This window comes from Sorex fumeus, unplaced genomic scaffold, assembly GCF_029834395.1.
Source record: "Sorex fumeus unplaced genomic scaffold, SorFum_2.1 ptg000007l, whole genome shotgun sequence".
Taxonomy (NCBI): Eukaryota; Metazoa; Chordata; class Mammalia; order Eulipotyphla; family Soricidae; genus Sorex; species Sorex fumeus.
In genome coordinates this window covers 21,087,701-21,109,942 of record NW_026606064.1, presented here as the reverse complement: position 1 = coordinate 21,109,942, position 22,242 = coordinate 21,087,701, and the positions used below count along the sequence as shown (strand labels likewise).

At 50.2% G+C, this 22,242-nt stretch overlaps 1 protein-coding gene across 2 annotated transcripts in view; it reads right to left on the bottom strand.

Annotated features, from left to right (window-relative positions):
• ELF5 (E74 like ETS transcription factor 5) overlaps window positions 1-20,142 on the bottom strand; it is a 39,514-nt gene extending 19,372 nt beyond the window's left edge. For both annotated transcript variants that reach the window (XM_056137158.1, XM_056137167.1), the window contains exons 1-2: window positions 20,055-20,142; window positions 11,923-12,047 (exon numbers count right to left, since the gene is read on the bottom strand). In XM_056137158.1, coding sequence (XP_055993133.1) covers window positions 11,923-12,043 — 121 coding nt within the window. In that variant the 5' untranslated portion in view covers window positions 12,044-12,047; window positions 20,055-20,142. The remainder of the gene's footprint in view (window positions 1-11,922; window positions 12,048-20,054) is intronic.
• Between the last annotated feature and the right edge of the window lie 2,100 nt (window positions 20,143-22,242).

The following is a 22,242-nucleotide window of genomic DNA, read 5'->3' as shown; positions in this document are numbered from 1 at the left end:
TAAGTGGTTGGGTCTCCGTCCCCCAGGAGGCCATAGTCCAGGAACAGAAGGGTGCAGGGAATTGTCTAGTCTTCTGGTGGGAGGGATGGAGTTTGACATCCCAGTCTGAACTTGAACCCTGTTCTATCAACCCAGGCCTCAGAAGATTGGCACAGAGAAGAAACACAGAGAGTGAGGCAGAGGCCTCCGTGGAGCTAGAGACAAGCAGAGAGCCTAGGAGAATGGCTGAGGGCGGTGAGGGCATGGCTGGCTGGTCAGGACTGTGTGCCTGACCGAAAGAATCGCTCAACAGAGCCTCCCCAGCAAAGGCGATTGACCAATGACCATTCTATTTTCAAATGTTGCTTTAAAAATTAAAAAAAATATTTTTGGTGCCACACCTGGTGATGCTCAAGGCTTATTGCTGGCTCTGCACTAAGGGGTCACTCCTGGTGGGGCTTGGTGGGAATCAAATGAGGTACTAGGGATCAAATCTGTATTGGCTGCCTGCAAGGCAAGTGTCCTACCCCCTGTATCATCGCTCTAAATGAAGCTGTGATCCTTTATTTGTTAATTTTGAGGGCTACACCTGGGCAGAGCTCAGGGGTTATTCCAGGCATCACTCCTGGCGGTGCTTGGGGGGACCATATGGGACACCGGGGATTGAACCCAGGTTGGCTGCATGCAAGGCCAGAGCTATGCTATGCTATGGCTCTGGCCCCAAAGCTGTGATCCTTTGAACCCCAGATAGGACATAGGGTCTCTACCCTCCTGGGTGCTGCTCCCTAGGGGCCCCCAAGGGTGCACTGGATAATGCATGGATAATGCATGTGCCTTATCCATGTCTTCTCACATTCCCCACATCCTTCCAATGTTTTAAATCTCTAGGCCCGACCCGGCTACTTCACTAAGGAGGTAAAGTAAAACCCAGAACTTTCAAAACTTGTCTAGAAATCTCTTTTTTCCACCATGGAGTGTGGCAGGGCGGTCAGAGTTCAAGATTAAACAGAGTAGGGGCTGGAGCGATAGCACAGCCGGTAGGGCATTTTCCTTGGATGTGGCCGACCTGGGTTCGATTCCCAGCATCCCATATGGTCCCCTGAGCACCACCAGGAGTAATTCCTGAGCACATCAGCATCGCTGGGTGTGACCCCCCCCAAAAAAAACCTAAACAGAATGGCTTAATCCGCCCTCATCACAGCATAAGGTCTGAGGGTGAATGAGAGTCAATATTCTACCAGGATAAATGAGGACCATGCGGTGGATGACAGCCGGTCCTGCTCCATGGCTACTGGCGGGTCCCAGGCTGTGCTTTACAGGTCTCCTGGGCAAACAGGGCCCCATTCCTGAAGTGGCTGTGCTGTACGTTCTTTCATCTATTGGTTTCTGGGGGCGGCGAGGGGTGGGGATGCTCTGCCTTTCCTGGAATCCTGAGGACACCTGCTCAGGAGCCTGGAAATCCCTCCACCCCTGGTCCTGCCTCATGTCCCGCCCGAGATGGCTATCAGCGGGAGCGGCTGGAGGACACAGTTTATTTCTTCTGCGCTGAAAGGCCTGGCCAAGTGTCCCTTCCCCTCCCCTCTCCCCTCCTACTCCTGCGCTATTTTCTTTGGCACTTGAAACCAGGTCTTGTGTTATTTCTGGAAGCCAAGAGGGCCGAAAGGATTCAGAGAAGCATGGGGTCAGGCGGGCTCCGACACTGAAGGTGTTGCTGGCTGGGCCTCCCCTGGCCTCCCTGCCCTGCAATCCTCTCCTCAGAAGCAGTTCCCCACAGAGCAGGCTTTGTGTGCAGTTCCAGCAGCCCTGGGGCTGTTCCCAGGGACCTGTCAGGTCAGGAGAGCTGGAGGTCAGGGGGTGTTTTCCGTGGCCATCTGTCCCCACCGCCCTGCCTTCCAAGCCATCCCTCCAGCTCCTTCCCCATCACTCTACCAGCACTGTCTCCTAGCCGGCATCTTCCCTCGGGACCCCCAAACCAGGTCCACCCAAGACTTGGAACACCTGCTTGGAACACCTCCAGGCCGGCCTCCCTTCACCTCCATCTCTCATCTTCCCCTCTGGGCAGAGGCCCTGTCAAGGGACTTTCTGACCACCCCCTTTCCCCTCACTCCAGACCTGGCTCTCCAACAAGGTGGGCGCTGCTCTGCTTAGCCTGAGCCTCGAGCATCCATAGTGCGGTCAGTGAACGTGCCAGGATTCTTGTCTCCCTTTTACAGATGAGAAAACTGAGGCTCTAAGAAGGTCTAGGACTTCTAGGATGGGACCACAGGACCCATCAATAAAGCAGTTGGGCCCAATTCCCACAAATCTGCTCTCTTTGTTTGGATGTGAAGATTTCCCATCCGATCCTGCCTCACTGTTGAGTGAGGAGGATAAAGTTGGGCATACATTTCAAAGACTGAAAACATTTTGGAAAAAGGCACTTAAAAAAATCCCAAGATAGAAACAATAGTCTATATTATATGTGCACATGGATATTATTAATATGCATGGCAGAGCCTGGCAAGCTACCCTTGGTGTATTCCATATGCCAAAAACAGTAACAATAACAGGTCTCATTCCCCTGACCCTGAAAGAGCCTCCAATATGGCACCCTTGGGAAAGACGAGTAAGGGGAGGCTGCTAAAATCTGAGGGCTGGGACGAATGGAAACATTACTGGCTCCTGCTGGAGTAAATCGATGAACAACAGGATGACAGTGACAGTGACAGTGACAGTGATGTCTAAATATACACAAATATCTAGATATCTTATGTACATGTATTATACATATTGTATATCTTAAAAGGCAAAGAGAGGATGGAGAGACAAACACTGAAGGTATCTGCAGCCCCCAGGAGTATCGGCAAGAAGCATCTTTTTCTACTCCTTGGAAATCAAAGACAGGCTCATCCCCACTGCAGGACCCTCTTCCACAGACTATGTTGCCTGGAAGTGTAAAGCATCTGCTCTGCACGGATTTCTCTCCTTTTCTTTTGTCTCCCAGCCAACCCTGGAAGTGCTGCGAGCTCACTCCTACCTCTGCACTCAGGCGGGTTTAGGGGACCGTAGGGGAGGCCGGGGGTTGAATTTGGGTGGGCAGCCTGCAAGGCAAACTTCCTATCTGCTGTGCTATACTCCGGCCCCTGGGTTTCCTGGCGAAGAGCTGGGGAAGTGATCGCTTGCACACTTTCAGTAACAGTACTGCAAACCACAGAGCCTACAGAGAAAAAAGAAAAAAGGGAAAGTGTCTGCCACAGAGGCAGGCCAAGGGGGCCGGAGGGAAACTGGGGACATTGGTGGTGGGAAGGGGACCCTGGTGAAGGGATGGGTGCTCTATCCAGCACGACCTGAAATGCAATCATCAATAACTTTGTAACTTGGTAATTCATGGTGACTCAAAAAATAATAAAAAAAAAAACGCAATTTGTGATGAGGCTCATCTGCCTGCATCTCCCAGGTGGGGTCAGACAGTGTCCTGGGCCAGGAGGCTGCACATGAATGTCCACAGGCCACTGTTAAGTAGCAGGCTTGGCCAGGACCTTTGAAGTGGGAAGTAGGTCATAATACTGGTTAGGGACCAGCTGCCTGGGGAAGAATTGAGGCGTTCCAGGGAGTTTGCAGCAGTTTGGAGTGTATCCTCCCAATAGTGGTGATCCATTGCCTGGGATGAGTCTAAATTCAGAAAGCTGGGAAGCCTTTATTTTAATTTATTTTAATTTTTTAATTTTTTGGCTTTTTGGGTCACACCTATGATGCTCAGGGGTTACTCCTGGATCTGTGCTCAGGAATTACTCCTGGCGGTGTTTGGGGGACCATATGGGATGCTGGGGATTGAACCTGATGCTGGGTCAGCTGTGTGCAAGGCAAATGCCCTACCCGCTCTGCCCCATTGTCTCATAATTTTGAAGGGCAGGCAATGTATTTAATTGGGTGAGGTGCTCCCAACTGGTGCTTAGAAGACTGGGAGTCCTACTAGTGATTCTTGGCCAGGTGGGCTGGTGGTTCAATGCAAGGCCTAGAGGATATGGTACTGCTTGGACCCTGTGGTACCAGGGATACTTGGGCCCTCCGGACAGTGCTAGGGACCTCCAGGCAGCACCCAGTGATGCTCAGGGGACATGTGCTGCCAAGAATTGAACCTGGGTTGAAAATGGACTAGCATGCACCCTAATCTCTGTACTATCTCGCACCCCAATGTTTTTACTATTTAAAGAATACCCTAATTAGGGGCCAAACAAAACTGTCACCGGCTGGCTTACTCCTGGGGGTTACTTTGTCCTAGAGAATCTCACAAGCTTTTTGGACAGCCATGTCCTTTGAGATCATTATTCTGAGCAGTCATGCTAAAGCTTTTCACATATTTTTGTGCGTCACTTGAATAGTGTTTTCTTCAAATTAAGACTTATTTGGAAAGATGCAGCTCTTCTCAGCTGGGAAAGGAGATGGAGAGATTTCCCCCTCCTCAGTTCTGAAGGCTCTTAGAAAAATCACTGCTTTAGAACTTGAGATCAGGGCTTCTTTTATTTGTGTCTCTATGAAAATTGAAAGGGTGTGTGTGTTCTTATATTAGTGGTTTTGCCTCTTTGGGACTTATCTGCAAAATGGGACCAGTTGGACTCACCTCATTGTGCTACAGAGGAGACCAGTGAGTTGATAGATGGAAAGTGCTTAGAATGGGGCCAGCCACGCAATCTGGACTCATTAAGTACCATCCATTTGTAGTAAAGGCCCTCCCGTTGATCATCGATTTGCTCGAGCGGGCCCAGTAACGTCTCCATTGGAGACTTTGTTGTTACTGTGTTTGGCATATCGAATACTCTTGGTAGCTTGCCGGGCTCTCCGAGAGGGGCGGAGGAATCGAACTCGGGTTGGCCATGTTGGCCGCTTGTAAGGCGAACGCCCTACCACTGTGCTATCGCTCACAATTCATACCATTTTAACTGCATCCTCAAACACATCCGGTAAGTTACTGGCATGTGAATGTATAGAGTTACTTTCTTGAACATTGGAAAAATGAGGACATTCTATTTTGAACCACGCTAAAGAATCCTTGTATTGGTAGCATGAGTTTCTGTCCAAGGACATTGAAAACTTGAGAACAGGGATAGGAAGATGATTCAAAGGGCTGAAGCACATGATTTTCATGCGGGAGTCTCAGATTTGAGCTCCCGTACTGTGCGGTCCTCTGAGTACCACCAGATATGATTCCCAAACAAAAATATATGGGAGTTTATGTGACCTGTAAACAGGATACCCCCCCAGACCCATGCTTTAACACTGGGGTGAAATGAAGGCTGATTCCTAGGGTGCTAGAGGGTGTCGGAAGCAGTGAAATGCCAGAGTGTGGGTCCATGAAGCCCCCACCTCCAGTCTTTGCTAAAGACATGTGATGTCATCCACATTTCTAAGCAAGTTCCTTGCTGTCTTCTGTAACTGAATGGTTGCCTCCATGCCCTTCTTATAGAAATTCTGGAGCCAATCTCATTTATTTTATTGGAATCTTCCTGGAGGCCAGAATGGAGGTGGGGGGTTCATGAACCCACACTCTGGCACTTCACTGAAGATTCATAGGCTTGTTCATGTAGCTTCTGGCAGCTTCTATTACCTTAGCAAGGATGGGTCAGGGGAGGCTTTGAACTTTATAAAACTTGCGATGAAATAGATATGCAGCAGAATCATAAATCGACAGATGGCAAGAGTCACTTAAATTTTGAGACTTGGGTAGGGCCCTCTGCTGCAGAACTCGATCTTTTACTCATGCTGGTCAGGGAGTAGAGGGGAACTTTGTGAAGCCAGATGAATCCACGTCTACAGGGACCGAGTGTGCCTCTTGTTCCCGTCCTCCAGACTGGAGTTCTGTCATTTCCTGAAGGGAGCTGCGACATTGTGTGGAATATGTGAACATGAACTGTGGAGATGGGGGTCTCTGATTGGTAGTCCCCACACTTCATCCTATTATCTGTGCAACCCTATCACAATCTCCTAACCTGTCTGAAGCCCCCCCCCCATTTTGAATTTTCACATGTGAAACAGGAATCGTATCAAAATTGACCTCTCAGAAGCTGGCTGAGAAAACAAGATATAGGGCTAGAGTGATAGTACAGTGGATAGGCCGTTTGCCTTAAGAGTAACCTCTGAGCATCACCAGGTGTGACCCAAAAAGCAAAAGGAAAAAAAAAAAAGAAAACAACAAGATACAAGATCCAAGGCACCCGAAGAACCTAGCTGAGTTAACTGGGGAGCAGTAAGCTTTAGCTAGAATCTATTGGCAATAGTGATTCTCTGGGGAGACCTTCGTTAGATCTCTGGAAAATGAGGTCTTCCCCACAGGGGCCTCTGTCCAGCTAAGAGAAGAAGCCAGAACAAAGCTGGCCAGCGCTTGGCCAGGGGAGGCAGACAGTCTGGAGCAGAGGTGACCGAGTTCCCCAGCCACAGTCCCACACCATAATTAGTGTGATTTATTAGCATCAGGAATTGGGAAAGTGTTTTGCCCAGGGCGGCCCTGAGGAGAGTGGGTGCACGCACGGGGTGGCACGGGGCCCCATTCATTGCGGTTTTCATTGAAAGGGAGAACCTTACGAGGGAAAACCTACGAGGGAAATGACAAATGGCTTCCAGGGCCTGCTCAGCCCCATTCTAAGACCCTTCTTGGATTTGCTCGCCGCCTGTGGAAGGACATAGCCCATGAGACGGAAAACAGAACATCACACAGGTGTAAGAAACCGGGTGAAGACAGGGCAGCGGGTCCTTGGTCCAAAGAGGCGTGGCTGAGGCCCTGACTGAGGATGTGGCTGTGGTCGTGGCCAAGCAAAGTTATAACAGAGCAGTGAGCGTGGTCCTGAGACTCAGACACTTGGAGGAGATGCTGGTGGTGGCTGAGGTCAGGGTTCCCTCCCTTCAGGGGTTCCTGGAATGTGACTCCCATCCCATGGCTCTCTGTGACATTCTCAGCAATTTTGTTTTTACTTAATCTGGTTTTGGTTTAGAAAATTTGTGTCTGTTCATTACCTTTGATACCCATCACCTGATTTTGCTGGGAAAGGGTCATCTGAAGCCCATTTTAACTCACGTTAATACTCAACATCAGTGAGTCTTATATATATATATATTTTTTTTAATAAAACATTTTAGGGGCTGGAGCAATAGAACAGTGGTAGAGCGTTTACCTTGCACACGGCTGACCCGGGTTGGATCCTGGCATCCCATATGGTCCCTCGAGCACTGCCAGGAATAATTCCTGAGTGCGAAGCCAGGAGTAACTCCTGTGCATCACCGGGTGTGACTCCAAAAGCCCAAATAACAAAACAAAAAAAGCAACAACAACAACAACAACAACAAACCCATTTTGGTGGGGTGGGTGGGATTTGGGCTAACTACACTGGTCGTGCTGAGGGATCACTGCCAGCAGAGCTTAGGGGACCATACAGGGTGTCAGGGATGGAATCTGGGTCAGTCCTATGCCAGGCAAGTGCTGTGCTATCACTCTAGCCCCTTAGAGCTCTTCCTTCAACTAAACCTGCCCGTGTGTAATGACAGCCAATCTACCTGCTGCGCCCTCGGGCTGGGCAGGTTTCACACTGCTCTCTGCGGGTACTCCTGTTCTTCTCAGCACAGAGCCAGGAGGCCTGCCTCTACAGAGTAAACAGAGGAGGCCAGGTGGCATTTCTTTTGTGGTCACATGGTCAGTCTGAGGAGTGGCTAGGTCACATCTCAGGCCCCTGAGTCAGCCTTGGTGAGCGCTGCATGCTACAGTGCCTCAGAGTAAGAGCTGGGGCCTTGCTTGGGAGGAAAGGAGGGAGAGACAGTCGGAACCTGGGCCTTCTTGACCTCTCTCCAGGCCCTCAGGGACCTCCACGAACCCTCAGCGATGCCAACCTAGGGACCTCTGCTGAGAACTTTCACCCTGACCCCGAAGTTCAGAGGACTCCACAGGCTAGTAATCAGGATTGAGGTGTGATGGTGTGCAGAGGATCAGAGGAAGTTTCAGAAAGTTGGGATGAGGTCAGAGTACCCCCAACTCCCTTCATGCTTGATTACTAGGACTCGGGGAGGGAGGGGGAGAAATAACCTTTCAAAACCCTCCAATCGGCGCATATGCTGCCTGAGCCCATGTGTGCTTATGCCCACGTGGCTGAGCACACGTGGTGTCCAAGCACATGTGTCGCCCGCATCTCCCCTCTGGAGATGCGTACTTTCATGCTTTCATGTATAACTTTCTCTCTCTCTCTCTCTCTCTCTCTCTCTCTCTCTCTCTCTTTCTACCCCCCCCCCCTACTCCACACCTTAAAAATCCTCCAAATAAAATCTATTTACTTAAAAAAAAAATAACCCTCCAATCTGGGGCTGGAGTGATAGTCCAGTGGGTAAGCCGTTTGCCTTACACGTGGCCAACCTGGGTTCAATCCCTGACATCCCCTGTAGTCCCCCAAGCACCGCCAGGAGTAATTCCTGAGTGTAGAGCCAGGAGTAACCCTGAGCTTCGCCGGGTGTGACCCAAAAAAAGAAAAAAATAACCTCTCCAATCACTGCGAAATAGCTACAACCCTCATCCTCACATACTGGGAGAGAATTTCCCAGTGTTGACACTTATTAATTATTATTATTATTATGGGTTTTTTGGGGGGTGGGGTTTCGCACCTGGCTGTGCTCAGATATCACTCCTGGTGGAGCTTCAAGGACCATTTGTGGAGTGGGGATCAAACTGGGATCAGTTGCGTGCAAGGCAAGCACCTTACCTCCTGGACTAGCTCTCTTCAGCCCCCATGGTTGTTTGTTTTAAAAAGAACCTGCGGGAGACCAGGGTGAGCCGACGGAATCCGAGAGTCTTTGCAAATGGTGACGCTCCATGCTAAGTGGAGTGCAGCCAGGCAGAAGCACCACATCAAAGAGCAGCTTTGTTCTGCTATGGGGAGCCCCCGAGGGCTTAGCTCCAGCCAGGCCTCCCTGTCCTCCACAATACACCCCCACCCAGCAGCCTTACATCCCTCTCTCTGTCTCTCTCTGTCTCTCTGCCTCTCTCTCTCTCTCTCTCTCTCTCTCTCTCTCTCTCCCTTCAAATGTTCTGAACTGGAATGGGGCAGCTGCAGGTCTGTGTGGCTGTTTTTCCACCTTACTGGTTGTCATAAAAGGGTTCCTGGAAGGGGGGACCCCCATAGAGCCCTGAGTCCATCCTTGCAGCTAGATGAGGCAGATGCGGGGACAGTTAGGGAGAGAATCTCCTGGAACTACGAGCTCCAGGCCTTGAACCAAGACTCCCAGGGGAAGCTGCCATTGGGACAGGGCTGAAGGTAAGGAGGGATGTGTCTCTCCTGAGGGAGACAGAGAGTATGCAGAGCAGTGTGGCTGAGTGGCTGTCTCCTGTCTCCCTGTCTGCCAAGGCTTCTGCTCATCCTCCAACAGATGTGTGGCATCTCTGAGGAAGAAAGGGGTGGGAGGTGCCGCTGGGCTTCCTCCCACGGGTGGGTCTGGGGAGGTCAGGCCCAAGAGGCTCACCTCGAAGCACTTGTGTGAACTATCCCCTCATGCCCCATGGGAACCTGTTGGAGGTCAGAGACCCTCAGCTTCCTGTGAAACGCAGAGGTCTGCAAGGCCAGGCTAATGCCTGACTCCTCACACAGGGAATACCAGGAACCATGCCCCCTCCTGGAATAAATGAAAATTTTCAGCAGTCTCAGACCACTATGGGAACTTCTATTCTCTCAGTGAGGGAATGAGGCTATATTTGTGCTGTTGTTTAGTGTAGGCTTCAGAGAAGCTTCTGGAAAGAAAGCCTCACCATGACTAAATCCAACCTTCATTCCACTGTTGGAAAACAGGAGCCCTCAGACAAAGGAAGGCCGTAAGTGTCTAACATGGTGTCACTTAGACTCCTGCTGCCTGTCCTGTTTGTGATCACTTCAGTGTTTCTTGGTGGTACAATGGATGTCAGGTAAAACAGATCATTTAAACCCCCTTTCCTTGTGGAGTTCATAGGCCTTTAGTTCATTCACACCACTGTCAACAGTTCCCATTATCCATGTCCAGAATATTCTACCCTAATACGAACTCTTCCTTGCAAAACACAGGTGTGTTTGCCATGAGACTGAGTGAACTCATCTCGTCTCTCTCTCTCTCTCTCTCTCTCTCTCTCTCTCTCTCTCTCTCTCTCTCTCTCAGGCAGGAGCCATGAGCTCCAGACCCACTTTCTAGAGGGGAACTCAGAGGTACAGGGTGCCAGTTGAGCATAGGGAAGCCTGAGTTTGAGAGAGAGTCTACTTCTTCAAGACCTGGGTCATTGTACGGGGCAGGAGGGAGAGGCCAGCCCTGGTGTCTGGCAGCCTTTACCGGTGCTACCCCATGGCAGAAGAGGCAGGAAGAGGGGGCTCTCATGGAGGCAGGTTGGCTTATGCATGGCCTTGGAGTAAGGCCCAGCACATGGGCCACAGGCCCAGAGGCCCAGAAGTAGGACAAACCTCTGTTCTCCCCCCCTCCGAATCCCCCCTCAACCCAGTTTCCCCAGAGAGATGAGAGACGGGTGTGCTTTTCTTATCGTTCTGAAAGCCCAGTGCCTCTGCAGCCTAAAGGGGAATGGTGATCTGTATCTGTGTGGCTCAGGTCCCAAGTCCTGCGGGGGTGGGAGGGTGAGGGGTAGGGGATGCAGGTGTCAGCTGTGTGCATTGGGGTGGGGGCTGGGCACGGGCCCAGGGTGGAATTAGCTTGCCTCTAGCCTGCCTGCACAGCCCTGCCTTCTGGTTAGGAGCCAGGGGAGTCCTGGTGTGGGCATTTGGCAGCATCCTCATGTCCGTCTCTCTTGAGGCCGAGCAAGGAGCCTTCAGGGCCAGGATTCACAGGGTTAAAGCTCAGGAGGATGGACAGTGAGATTAGCCCTGGCCTCCCCGCCCTCGGGCTGTGCACCTGCTCCCAGCAGCCAGCCGGCTGAGCCAGCCTCTGATGTGCATTCACCCAAGCTCCCGGGACAGGCGCTCAGAAGCATTTCTGGGGCAAAGCTCAACTGGCTTCCCTCTGGCATGAGATTTGCATGGGGCCCCATACTTCTTGCTCAGGTGGAGCAAACTTGGCCAGGAGAGGAGGAGGGGGAGGGGTGTGTGGTCTGGGAAACGTGAGAGGACTCAGGGAGCCTGACCACTTTGCTTTGTGTCAGCCCATAGCAATGACACGCTGGGGCTGTCTTACCCCCTCAGCATCTCTCCTCAGCCCTCCTGCAGGGATCCCAACAGAAGCTCAGAGAAACACCTCAGTACCAAGAGTAGTACTAGTGTGGTGATAGCGTTAGCATTATCCATGGTATTAACACCTCCTATAGAATGACCTTGTAAGATGCTTCAGAGGATGAGGAAGTCCACTCAACTTGCATGAGACTCAACCAACTGTGAGACCTTAGGCAAGTCATTTCACCTCTCAGTTTCCCTGTCTATAAAATGGAGATACTGGGGCTGGGGTGTCAGTCAGGGGACTGGAGCACATGCTTTGCATGCGGAAGCCCTGAGTTCTTTCCCCCGTACACATGGTCCACCAAGCACCGCCAAGAACAAACCCTGAGAAACATGCTGGAAGTAAACCCCCAAACACTGGGGGCACATGAGATGTTTACATCTCATAGGGCTTCCATCAAGAGTGGATGGGCTTCACCCAGCGTCTAGTGCAGAGTATGATCCCACCACGGTGAGAGACAATCGAGATGACCGTGCGTCACATGATCCAGGCTCAGGACCATCTCACTAATCACTAGTGTCCACAGAGTAACCCCAAGAGATTGGCACCATTGTCTCTCTCTGGTCTGTTAACAAAATGAGGCTCGGAGGGGTCCGCCAGGCTCATAGACCTGGTTGGAGCCCACAATTGAGGACTCTGCAGAAACCCCACCTTCTGCTCCCCTGCCTCCCTTCTTGTCTTGGATTTCCATCCCCAACACAGTGAGAGAGATGCTTCCCGAGGCAGCGCCCCACCTGCCCCAGGCCAGCTCACCTGTCTGATGCTCAAAGGTGGGATAATACTCTTCATTGCTGAACAGGTCCGTCCACGACATCAGGGGGTCACAGAAGGATGCGTTGGGCAGGAAGGTGCTGTGTGTCACGGAGTCCAACATGGCCCTGGAACGGAGGGAGAAGCTGTGAGGAGGTGGACGAGGTGCCCAGCCCACCCCGGACAGCCCTCCCTCAGGGAAGCTCTTAGCAAATAGCTCTGAAGAACCAGGAGCCGGTGCAGGTGTGTCCTCCAGGCAGCTGGGGGAACTGAGCCATGGTCTGCATCTCCCCCTCGGTGAGGGGACAGAGCTGAGGCAGAGATGCTAGGACCTGGGGGGGAGCTCCTTTCTGCAACAGGAGCTCTTCCTCTCCTTTGCCAGTTGGCCCACATCTGCCTTCCAGTTTACAGCATTGAACAATATGTTGCTGAAAGCCCAGCAGGAATTGCTTGTGAGAAGTGAATATACCTGCAAACCCTTCACCATAATTCTGACAGCTGAAAACTCTCCATGGAAAAAGTGTGTGTTGGGGATTTCATTGCCCAGAAAAAGCCACTCCCAAATGAGTGTCCTTGAGCTATATAGATTGTGATTTGCATATCCATTACAGGCATATTTATCTTTATATAAAACTCTACGTGCACATGGTTTTATAATGTGACTCCTCGTTTTATTTATTCTACTTGAGAATATTCACAGGATTTCTTGTAGAAACATTGTGTTGAAACAGTTGCGGTAATCAATACCTTGAGGGGGCTATTTTCTATTCCATGCTGAATACACCTTCCTACAGTATGCATGGCCTTTTAAATACCTAAAGAATTCTGAATTCTGAAGCACATCTAGCCCTGGGGTTTTAGATCAAGGGTGAGAACCTGTGATGATTACAACACACAGCTTACGTGGGCTTACGTGGGTTTCATGGGAGCATGTTGAGGAGACCTTACATATATTCTGTCTGGTCCCCTGAGAATGATCACTCCAGGATGTGTGATGGAAGTCACTCTTGCCCATAGACAAGGGATCGATACTCTGAGACTCTGGGTAATGTGCTTCGAATCACCCAGTTGACAGATCTTTCTATCTAAAACAAGCCTGTGATGGGCTGGAGCGATAGTACAGCAGGTAGGGCATTTGCCTTGCACGTGGCTGACCCGGGTTCGATTCCCAGCATCCCATATGGTCCCCTGAGCACCGCCAGGAGTAATTCCTGAGTGTAAAGCCAGGAGTAACCCCTGTGCATCGCTGGATATGACCCAAAAAGAAAAAATAAATCAATAAGAAAAGCCTGTGTGTTGGAGTACAAGGAGCTTAGGTTTATCAGGTTGCACCCATCACAGTGCTCCCAAGTCATTCCCATTACTTTGTTTGTCTGTAACCACTTCTGTCCTCTTTTCCCCACCCACTTTGTAAGGTCTCATCCTTCCAGAACATTGAACTTGTACTGTAAGTTAATATTGCCTTTCCCTTAAAAAATAAATAAATAAAAAAGGAGGAATGCCCCATTTGACTCCTTGTCTTTGACATTGTTTTCTTTAAAATTTTTGAATTTACCTCAAGAGGAGAAAGGCAATATTAACTTACAGTACAAGTTCAGTGTCCTAGAAGGATGAGACCTTACAAAGTGATTGGGGAAAAGAGCACAGAAGTGGTTACGGACAAACAAAGTAATGGGAATGACTCGGGAGCACTGTGATGGGTGCAACCTGATGAACCTAAGCTCCTTGTACTCCAACACCTGTGCTCCTGAAGGGGTGATCCATGCCTTAGACACACTAACTGAGCAGGATGCCTATGTAGAAGGCCTTGAGGCAAGGGTGGAAATAGGGCAGAAGGACCTGTGCCTTAAGGGTACCCAGGGACCCCTGTGCCCACATACCTGCCTCATCTTTCAACTGCCTCTTAGCTGATTCCCAGCTTCCCCCAACTTTAAAGCAAGGATGCATGCTCGGGGGGAATTTGAAAAATGGATTCACTTCACCTATCTTTACTGGTGATTGCAACAACGAGCACTGAGAAGATAGAGCAGAAGCAGAAAGAGGGCGATTCTACCTTCATTTTGCAAAGGAAACGGAGCAGTTCAAGATCACACCGTTGGTAAGAGTCAGAGAAAAGACTGGGTGAGAAGTGTTGGAATACTGAGCAGAAGGAATGTTAAAACAGTCAGGAACTTATCGATCATCTAGATTGGTGTTTCTCAAACTAGCCATTGGCCCGCAGCCATAATAATTGACTTAATATACTAAAAAACATAAGCTCAACTAACTCCCTTGGAGTTTTAACAGAACTATACTTACTGAAAAGGGGAAAAGTTATATAATCACCAGAAGGGCAGTAGTCTTTTAACATGCATGAAAATAAAGACACAAGCATTTAAATAAAAATTATTCATCCATGTGTCACCTGAATCAGTTAGCAAACAACCCACAGGCCCAATCCAGCCCATAATCTATTTTTGAACAACCTGCAACTAAAAAAAAAAACCATCTTACATTTTTAAATGGTTACATTTTAAAATGGTTATGTAAGGTCCCACATAACATCCTAAAATTTGCCTTGTGGTTTTATATATCTGAAAATATTATTATCTGGCCTTTTAGGGAAAAGTGTGCTTATATCCGGCTGGATTGATCTTGCCTATTATGAGTAGATGGAGAAGCATTTCGGAGACGGAGAAAAGGAGTTTGTTCCATTTTTCCTTTCACTCTATTCTTTTACAGTCAAGAAAATTAAGTCTTGGGAAATTGGCACAGTTCGTTCACAGTAATGTAGACCAAGGATAGCTGTGTTGCATTTGCAGAAAGTTCCTTAGTTTTCCAACTCTTGGCCCCTTGGCTTCCCTTTCTAAGACACGCTCATGGTTGACTTTCTCCCACAGACCCTCCCAGGCACATTTACCTTTCAAATATCATTTTACTACCGTGTGTGGGGTGGTGGTGAGGATTGTGCAACTGCAGAACCAAAGGTCAATTCTTCGGAGAGTGTTTGCAAATCTATCATCATTTTCACTGTTAAAAAGGAAAAGAGGAGGCCGAGGGGTAGTACAGCAGGGAAGGCACTAGCCTTGCAAGCTGGCTGACCCTAGTTCCATCCGTGGCACTCCATATGGTCCCCTGAGCCCTGCCAGGAGCGATGCTTGAACATAGGGCCAGGAGTAACCTCTGGGTATGGTCCAAGAACCCCTTCCCCAATAACTCACAGAACCACATTTCCTACACAGAGAATGAACAGAGTTTAAATTCTATACATTAGCACTCTTTTTGCGAGAGCCACCTCTTGGGAGTCACCATACTGCCGGGGAGGCCTGTTTCCAGGTGCCCAGTGAGGGTTAAAGCACCCGGTGCCCTATCATACCCCCACATCTCCCTCCAGGAGACATATCAAGCAGAGGTCAAGGCTGCCTGGGTTTGGGCTCAGATTTTCCCATGGATTGGCTGGTTTTATATCCTGAGTAGGAGGCAAGCCGAGGAGGGAGTGGCAGGGAGGTTAGGAGGGAGGGATGGGTCCCTGCTGCCCAAGTTCTTTCTGCTTACTGGCCTTGACCTCTGAAAGCTCCTCTAGATGTGGGTGAAAGGGAAATATGTCTCCTGCCCCTCTGAGCCCACCACCGGAGGGGGAAGGATGACCCACCTCTGACTTGACCTTCAGTGAGTTTGGAGAAAAGACCAGGTGGATTCCAAATGGAAGCACACAGAGAACAGTCACCCGTAAAAACCCTGCAATTAAAAATCCCACGCTAGGGGCTGGACAGATAGCACAGTGGGTAGGGCATTTGTCTCACGAACTCAATCCCTGGTACCCCATACGGTCCCCTGAGCACACTCCCCCCTGCCCCCAGGAGTGATCCCTGAGTGCTGAGCCAGGAGTAAACCGTGAGTACACCTGGGTGTGTCTTTCCCCCGCCCCCCCCCCCAAAAAAAATATCCCACGGTGGGCACAAGCTCACTCTTCCATGACAAAGAGCTCTCAAAAGTCTCTGGGTTTATACAAAATTTAGCAATTCTTTTGTTCAATCAGGTCTTTTCTCCTTTACAGCTTCTTTCCCCTCTTCCTCCTCACCCCAGCCCACTCACCGGCTCCGTACTGTACCGTCTGTCTGTCAGACCGAGCACAGCACGTATCTGATTTCCTTTGGTAATTCTTCCTTGGGCAAATTATATCTATTAAGTTTTCTTAAAGGGCTCTCTCCATTTGTACAATGGGCTATTTTTCTTCTGTAATTATTTCAAGCTTTTGGGGAAAATGTCTTTTAGAAAAGCAGGATTTTTTTTTCCCCTTTTACTCTTTTTTGCTCTTGCGGTAGGATGGGGTGTTATTAAGTCTGGGCTTTCCACAAAAGATGGGGGCACTCAGTCGCATGCACTCAGTGGCGTGGAGGTTCCTGCATAAGGGTGGCTTTGTGTTAGCAGCCCTGCCCCTGGAAGCCTTCTAAGTTCTCTCAATAATCGGACAATTTAGCTCTTAACATGGGTGGGAAGCAACAGTCATTTGGGGCCCCTTTCTCTGTGGGGACCTTCGGGCCCAGGATGTGGAGGCCTCTGCCCAAAGTTAGAACATACCTTCCCCAAAGGGGAGGGCGACATGATTCCCAGGGGGAAAGAATTGGTTGTTGGGGGTCAAAAAAAAAAACAAAACAAAACAGACAAAACCAATAACCTTAGACCTCCCCATGTTTTTTGAGGCTGCAAAGGAGCAGAGGTGGTATAAAACTGGACAGTTGGGCCCAGGGAAGCAATCAAGAAACGTTGATCTTGAAGTTTCCTGGGGGTGGGAAAGAGAATAAATGCTAGGAAGCCCTGGGTTCGACCAGCAATCAGCAGGACAAAAGGGCCCTTGGAGGTAGTGCCCCAGGCCATGGCTCAAGCCAGGCCTTTTGTTTTTCAAGAGGTTGAAAGGTCTATCCTGTGGGGATCACAGGAAAGATGGTCTCCATTCTATCTCTTGCATCTCTCCAAATCTCACTGTTTCACCTATCCAGTGAATGCACTGATGTCAGGGACCGAAGATCTAGGGACCTACATGTCCTAGTTTTAAATACATACATATATATATATTTATAGCTTTGTTAAGTCCTCAGTTTAGCTATAGACATCCAATATTCCAACACCAATCTCACCACCACTGCACCTTCCCACCACCATTATTTCCAGTTTTCCCAACCACCCCTTAAGTCTACCCCTATAGCAGGCTTTCAATCACTTATTTTATATAGCTTGTTATAAATAATTTGCTAAAAGAATGATTTTTAAAAAAGTTTCCTTAGAAGAAAGTTAGCAAAGCTTGTTGCATCTCACCACATCTTATATTTCTTGTGTGTGTGTGTGTGTGTGTGTGTGTGTGTGTGTGTGTGTGGTACAGGGGGTCTTCCAAGAGGGGGGTTTAAGAATACTCCCAGTGATAATACTCCCAGTGATACTCAGGCAGCGCAGACCAGATGCCACCATGACCACTATGGTGGCACTTGGGAACCCCCAGTGGAGTTTTGGGGGTATATGGTGCCATGGATAGAATCAAGCATGTACCTTTGACCCTGAGCTCTGATGTCTGCCTCCTGGCTTCATGTTTTCTGCCTGACGGAGCCAACACCTATTCTTTGCACACAGGCCTGTACACGGGTTCTGTTTGGATATTGCAGTCAAACAAACGCACTGAAGTGAGATCAAATCTAACCACGCCAAACGGGTTCAACGTTCAGCTCTGAAAAAACTCCCGATTACCTCTATTCTCTTTTTCCCCTCCCTGGCCCATTGTCTTTAGTGGGGGCACTGGACTTGCCTCACCGGGGCTAGCCAGGCCCTTGAAGGACTCGGCATCCTTACTCATTGCCCGTCCACGAATCCACAGCTGTTAGAATCAGCAACCCCCTCCACCCTCCACGCCCACTCGCAAGGTGGTCCCCTGCCTAGCCAGTAGGAGAGGCTCAAGCACGATTCCCAGGGGGCATCAGCAGGGCCAGCTGTAGGTCCCTTTGGAGGGAGACAGCAGCAATGGCATGGAAGCTGCATCCTCGAGGCCTCCAGGGGCCTCCTCCTGCTGCCGAGAGCCGCCTCACTCACCCTTTGTGCACTGGAAGGGTCCACCGAGCCAGAGGCACAGGCCTGTTGGGCTTCTGGCCCCCACACGGTTCAGGCAGCAATCACAACAGTGTCCATGCCTTGAGCCACCGGGCACCTCTGCTCAGTCTTCATTGGCTGCGGGGTGGGGGTGGGGGAGAAGGAGCAAGCCACCCAGCCCTGGCCAGTTTGCTAGTGGAGGAAAATTCCTTCCTGACCCTGGCTGAGATCAGCAACTTCACTCTGGGCATGTGACCAACAAATCCACCCAATGAAGCATCTAGACCTTCTCTATGTGGCACCCAAGTAGGATCAGGCAGGACGAGGTAGAAACCAGGACAGAGAGGGCCAGAGGGGACCTGCCCTCACCTGACTCTCTCTGCACTGTCTCCGGGGAAAGTCAACTAGTCTCAGTGACACCCAGATGATATCCATGGGGGTCCCCATCCCTCCTGATGAAGGGAGCCATGCAGGGAAGCCCTGTGGCTTGTTTCGACACAGGCAGTTGGAGAATTGTGGGTTGGGTGCCCAAGTATTTGTTCTTCTGGGAGAGAGCACAGCTGCTGTGAGAACGAGTTTGTTGACGCTTTGCCAAGTGATGCCTCCACTTCCTTCCCCTTGCTTAGGGAGTACTCGTTGACTTTTTAAAAAGTTGTTTTCCTGCAGGAGCAGCACAGACCTCTACCTTCCCTTAAGGGATGCCTCAGATTTCATGAGGGGCTCTTGTGCAGAGCTCATTGGTTTGGGATTAAATCCACTGGGGGCTTAAAATCCTGCCTCTGCCATCCATCAGTTTTGGGATTTAGAGCCCATTCCTTACTAGCCAGCCCGCTGAATTGCTTTTTTTTTTGTTGTTATTCCTTACAGATGGGGTATATAAAAACCCACAACCTTCGCTGACGTCTACTTTTTGCATTTCTAAAATGAGGAGTGGTGAGACTCCATCCTCAGAATCCCATGAGGATTTGCTAAAATATTCCATAATACCTTCAAGAGAAAGAACCCGCATTGCATCTACCCATTCCTGCCCCACTGGCCAGGTGCTGCCAATGTGTCTAAAATGTTGCTACTTGGATGGCTTCTGAGAAAAAAAGGCAAGTCCAACGCGAAAACTCCTGCCAAGAGCACCTTGAATCACCAAAAAACATCCTGACTGAGAAGACAGGCGCGACCAATGCAGCTTTCCCTGAGCACCAACCGCTGCCCCTAGTTTCAGAACTAGACGAGAATACAAAGCCGTATCCATTTCTCTGTTTCCTCACGTAGGAAAGAAAAAGCTTGAACCTCGTGAACTCATCATCTTCCCAAAGCGGGTTCCCAGCTTGAAACGGGAGCATGTGCTACCCGGAACCGCCAGCAGGGGGCGAGGGCACAAGCCCGGTTTGAAAAGGCTGGAGCAGACAGTGGAAAAACCCTGGCCATTGCTTTTCCGAGAAACATTCGATTCGCAGGTGGTGCTGTGAGAAGGCAATGTGGGTTTTTTTTTGTTTGTTTGTTTTTTATTTTATTTTTTATTTCTTAAAAAATGATTTTGTGCAAATTCCTAAAACAATGCCCCCAATGGTAGCGAGGCAACTCTCAGTTTTAGACTAGGTGGGGTAAGAGGTAGTAGGTAGGGACAATGATGTCAAATCAGCCTAAGGGAAAGGAGGGGTTAAACCCGAGGCCGGTAACATTTTTCTTGCGGCTGAACTTTTTTTTTTTTTTTCAGTGTAAAACTCCAGCTTTCTTCATAAAAGCAAGTGTCTTTAGGAAAGCTTGCGCACTGGGTACCTCTATGCATTCTCTCTTGATTCTTCTGGGTTCAGCTGAGTGATTCCCTGGGTCAGTGGGGGCAGAGGGGAGGTGGAGGGTGGGATTGGGAGGGATGCTGAGGAAGGGGGCTCCAGGGCCCCAGGAGGCAAAGCTGCGCCTTGCAGGTCAGCATTTAAATCCCAGTCAAACAGCTCGGGGAGGCAGGTGAGGAAAGTGGCAGACGGCTGGCCCTCTGGCGCTGAGGATGGGCTCGCAGACCCAGGCCCTGCCGCTACGCCCTGACACCCCCGACAATTCCTCCAAAAGAGCAAAGAAAAGGTGCTTACGTGAGGACAGCGGTGACTTAGGTCCAAAGAGGAGGCTCTGAAGGCAAGAGAAGGCAGGCGCTCCCAGCACTGGCCCGCGCAGTGGAACTCAGGCACCTGTAGCCTTGTGATATAAGTAACACCTACAGACAGGTCCGTTTGGTTTTTCAGGTTTACGCACAGCCCCTTTGATGACGGTGACATACAGTGTGACACGGCTCCTTGGAGGGGGGTGGGGGGGTGCTGGTTCTCACATGCAGAAAGTTTACCTTTATCCTGCTTTTGTGCCCAGCTCACCCCCCCCCCCTCCCCGCCCGAGCCCAGGGGACTCAGTAAACAAGCCCAGAGTTCTTGCCTCTGGGAGCTTTGCGGGATCCTGCGTGGACCAGCAATTCTCGTTTGTGCTAGGTGTGTGTATGGGGGGGGCGGTTGAGGGGTTGGGGGAGCGACTCCAGAAATGCCGGGGTGTCAACCCTGCAGCCTGGTGGGAGTCCCGCACACCTGCCACAGCATGCCAGGTTTCCTTTCCCTCTGCACAAAGGGCAGGATGGGGCAATGGGTAAGCATGCAGGCTTTGCAGAGAGATGACTGGAGAGTCCCATTCCAGGCCCTTCAATTTTATCTGCATCACCTGGAGTAGGGCTGGAGTGATAGCACAGTAGGGCATTTGCCTTGCACACGGCCGACCCGGGTTCGATTCCTCCATCCCTCTTGGGGAGCCCAGCAAGCTACTGAGAGTATCCTGCCTGCACGGCAGAGCCTGGCAAGCTCCCCGTGGCGTATTCGATATGCCAAAGACAGGAACAACAAGTCTCACCATGGGGGCGTTACTGGTGCCCGCTCGAGCAAATGGATGAACAATGGGAGGACAGTGCTACAGTGCTACACCTGGGTAAAGAGCTAGGCTGACCCTCTGCCACAAGGAACAGCACCAACCCACAGTGCCAGTGAAGTGCCTAGTAAGGTGTTAGCCTTAGGAGGATTGGAGTGTTTTCCTCTATGAAGTGTGCTCAGCCAATACTCTCTTCTAGAGAATTTCCTCCAATCTGTGCCTTTACACCAGGTGAAGGGAGAAGACAGGGCACAGAGCCTGAGTTAATACCCCTCTACTTTTTTTTTTTTAACTTGAGGCACTATTGGGAAATCCGACACAAAACTTATTCCGCTTCTTTCTTGTTTTGGGAGGGGACCTACCTCCCAAGCAGTGTTCAGGAACTCCAAGGGTTACTCCCTACAATGCTTGGCTCTGTTGTGTGAGCTGAGGTGGGGGGGTCAATGCTTGGGTCTGGCAGTACTGGGTCCCACCCACCGGTGCTGGGGGTTGGGTGGTGGCATGCAGTTGTCAAGACTGGATCCACATGCATGGCCCGTGCTCTAGCCGCCGTGAGCATTCTCTCTGATCCAATTGTTTCCACTTCAACATCTTTGGACATAGCTAGCCACATGATGTCTTCTCTTCCCTTCTGCCCCTTACACAGAAAAGAGGTTTCACTGTCTACTTTGGTGTCCCTAGCTAATGGGAGGGAACCCTGACCTCAAAGCCAGCTCTCGGGTACTTCATTTGACAACTACCCACTCTTGTAGCTGTTCTCTGAGGGTCCAGGAAGCCAACCTGATGTAGGCTGTAAAATGCAGTGTCTCGGGGCCCCTGGGACAGCACTTAGAGGCTCTGGCTTCTTTGCACTCGGTGTCCCGCTCTCTTTGACAGCTGGGACATTGTGTCCACACTGCAGACGCCAAGCTCCAGGGTGAAATCAGAGACTGGTTTGTTTGGTTTCTTGGGAGCACTGGGCATGGGTACAAACACACACACACACACACACACACACACAGAGTCTGAAGAAACAAAAGGGACTTCATCAGGGGTTTCAGGGTGTCATCGTGGGGAAATAATTGCAGGAAGATAAAGGGTCCACCTTAGCTGCTGACTTGCTGTCTAACGCCAGGCAGAGAAATAGTGGAGCTTCTCTGAGCTTCATCCTCCATCTCCCCTGCTCCCACCTCCATCCCCCATAAAAATGAGGGAGCAAAAGGATGAGGTTGGATTAGAATAGTGATTTTCAAATTGTGCTTGGAGGAATCCCAGGGGTTCCTTACCAGGGCTGTTGCGGGGGAGAGGATAGGAGTGGAATGAGCAGGCTCTAGAATTCTCTCCTCCCTGAGACAATAAGAGCATTTCAGCTCTGACATAAATCTTCAGGGTAAGATT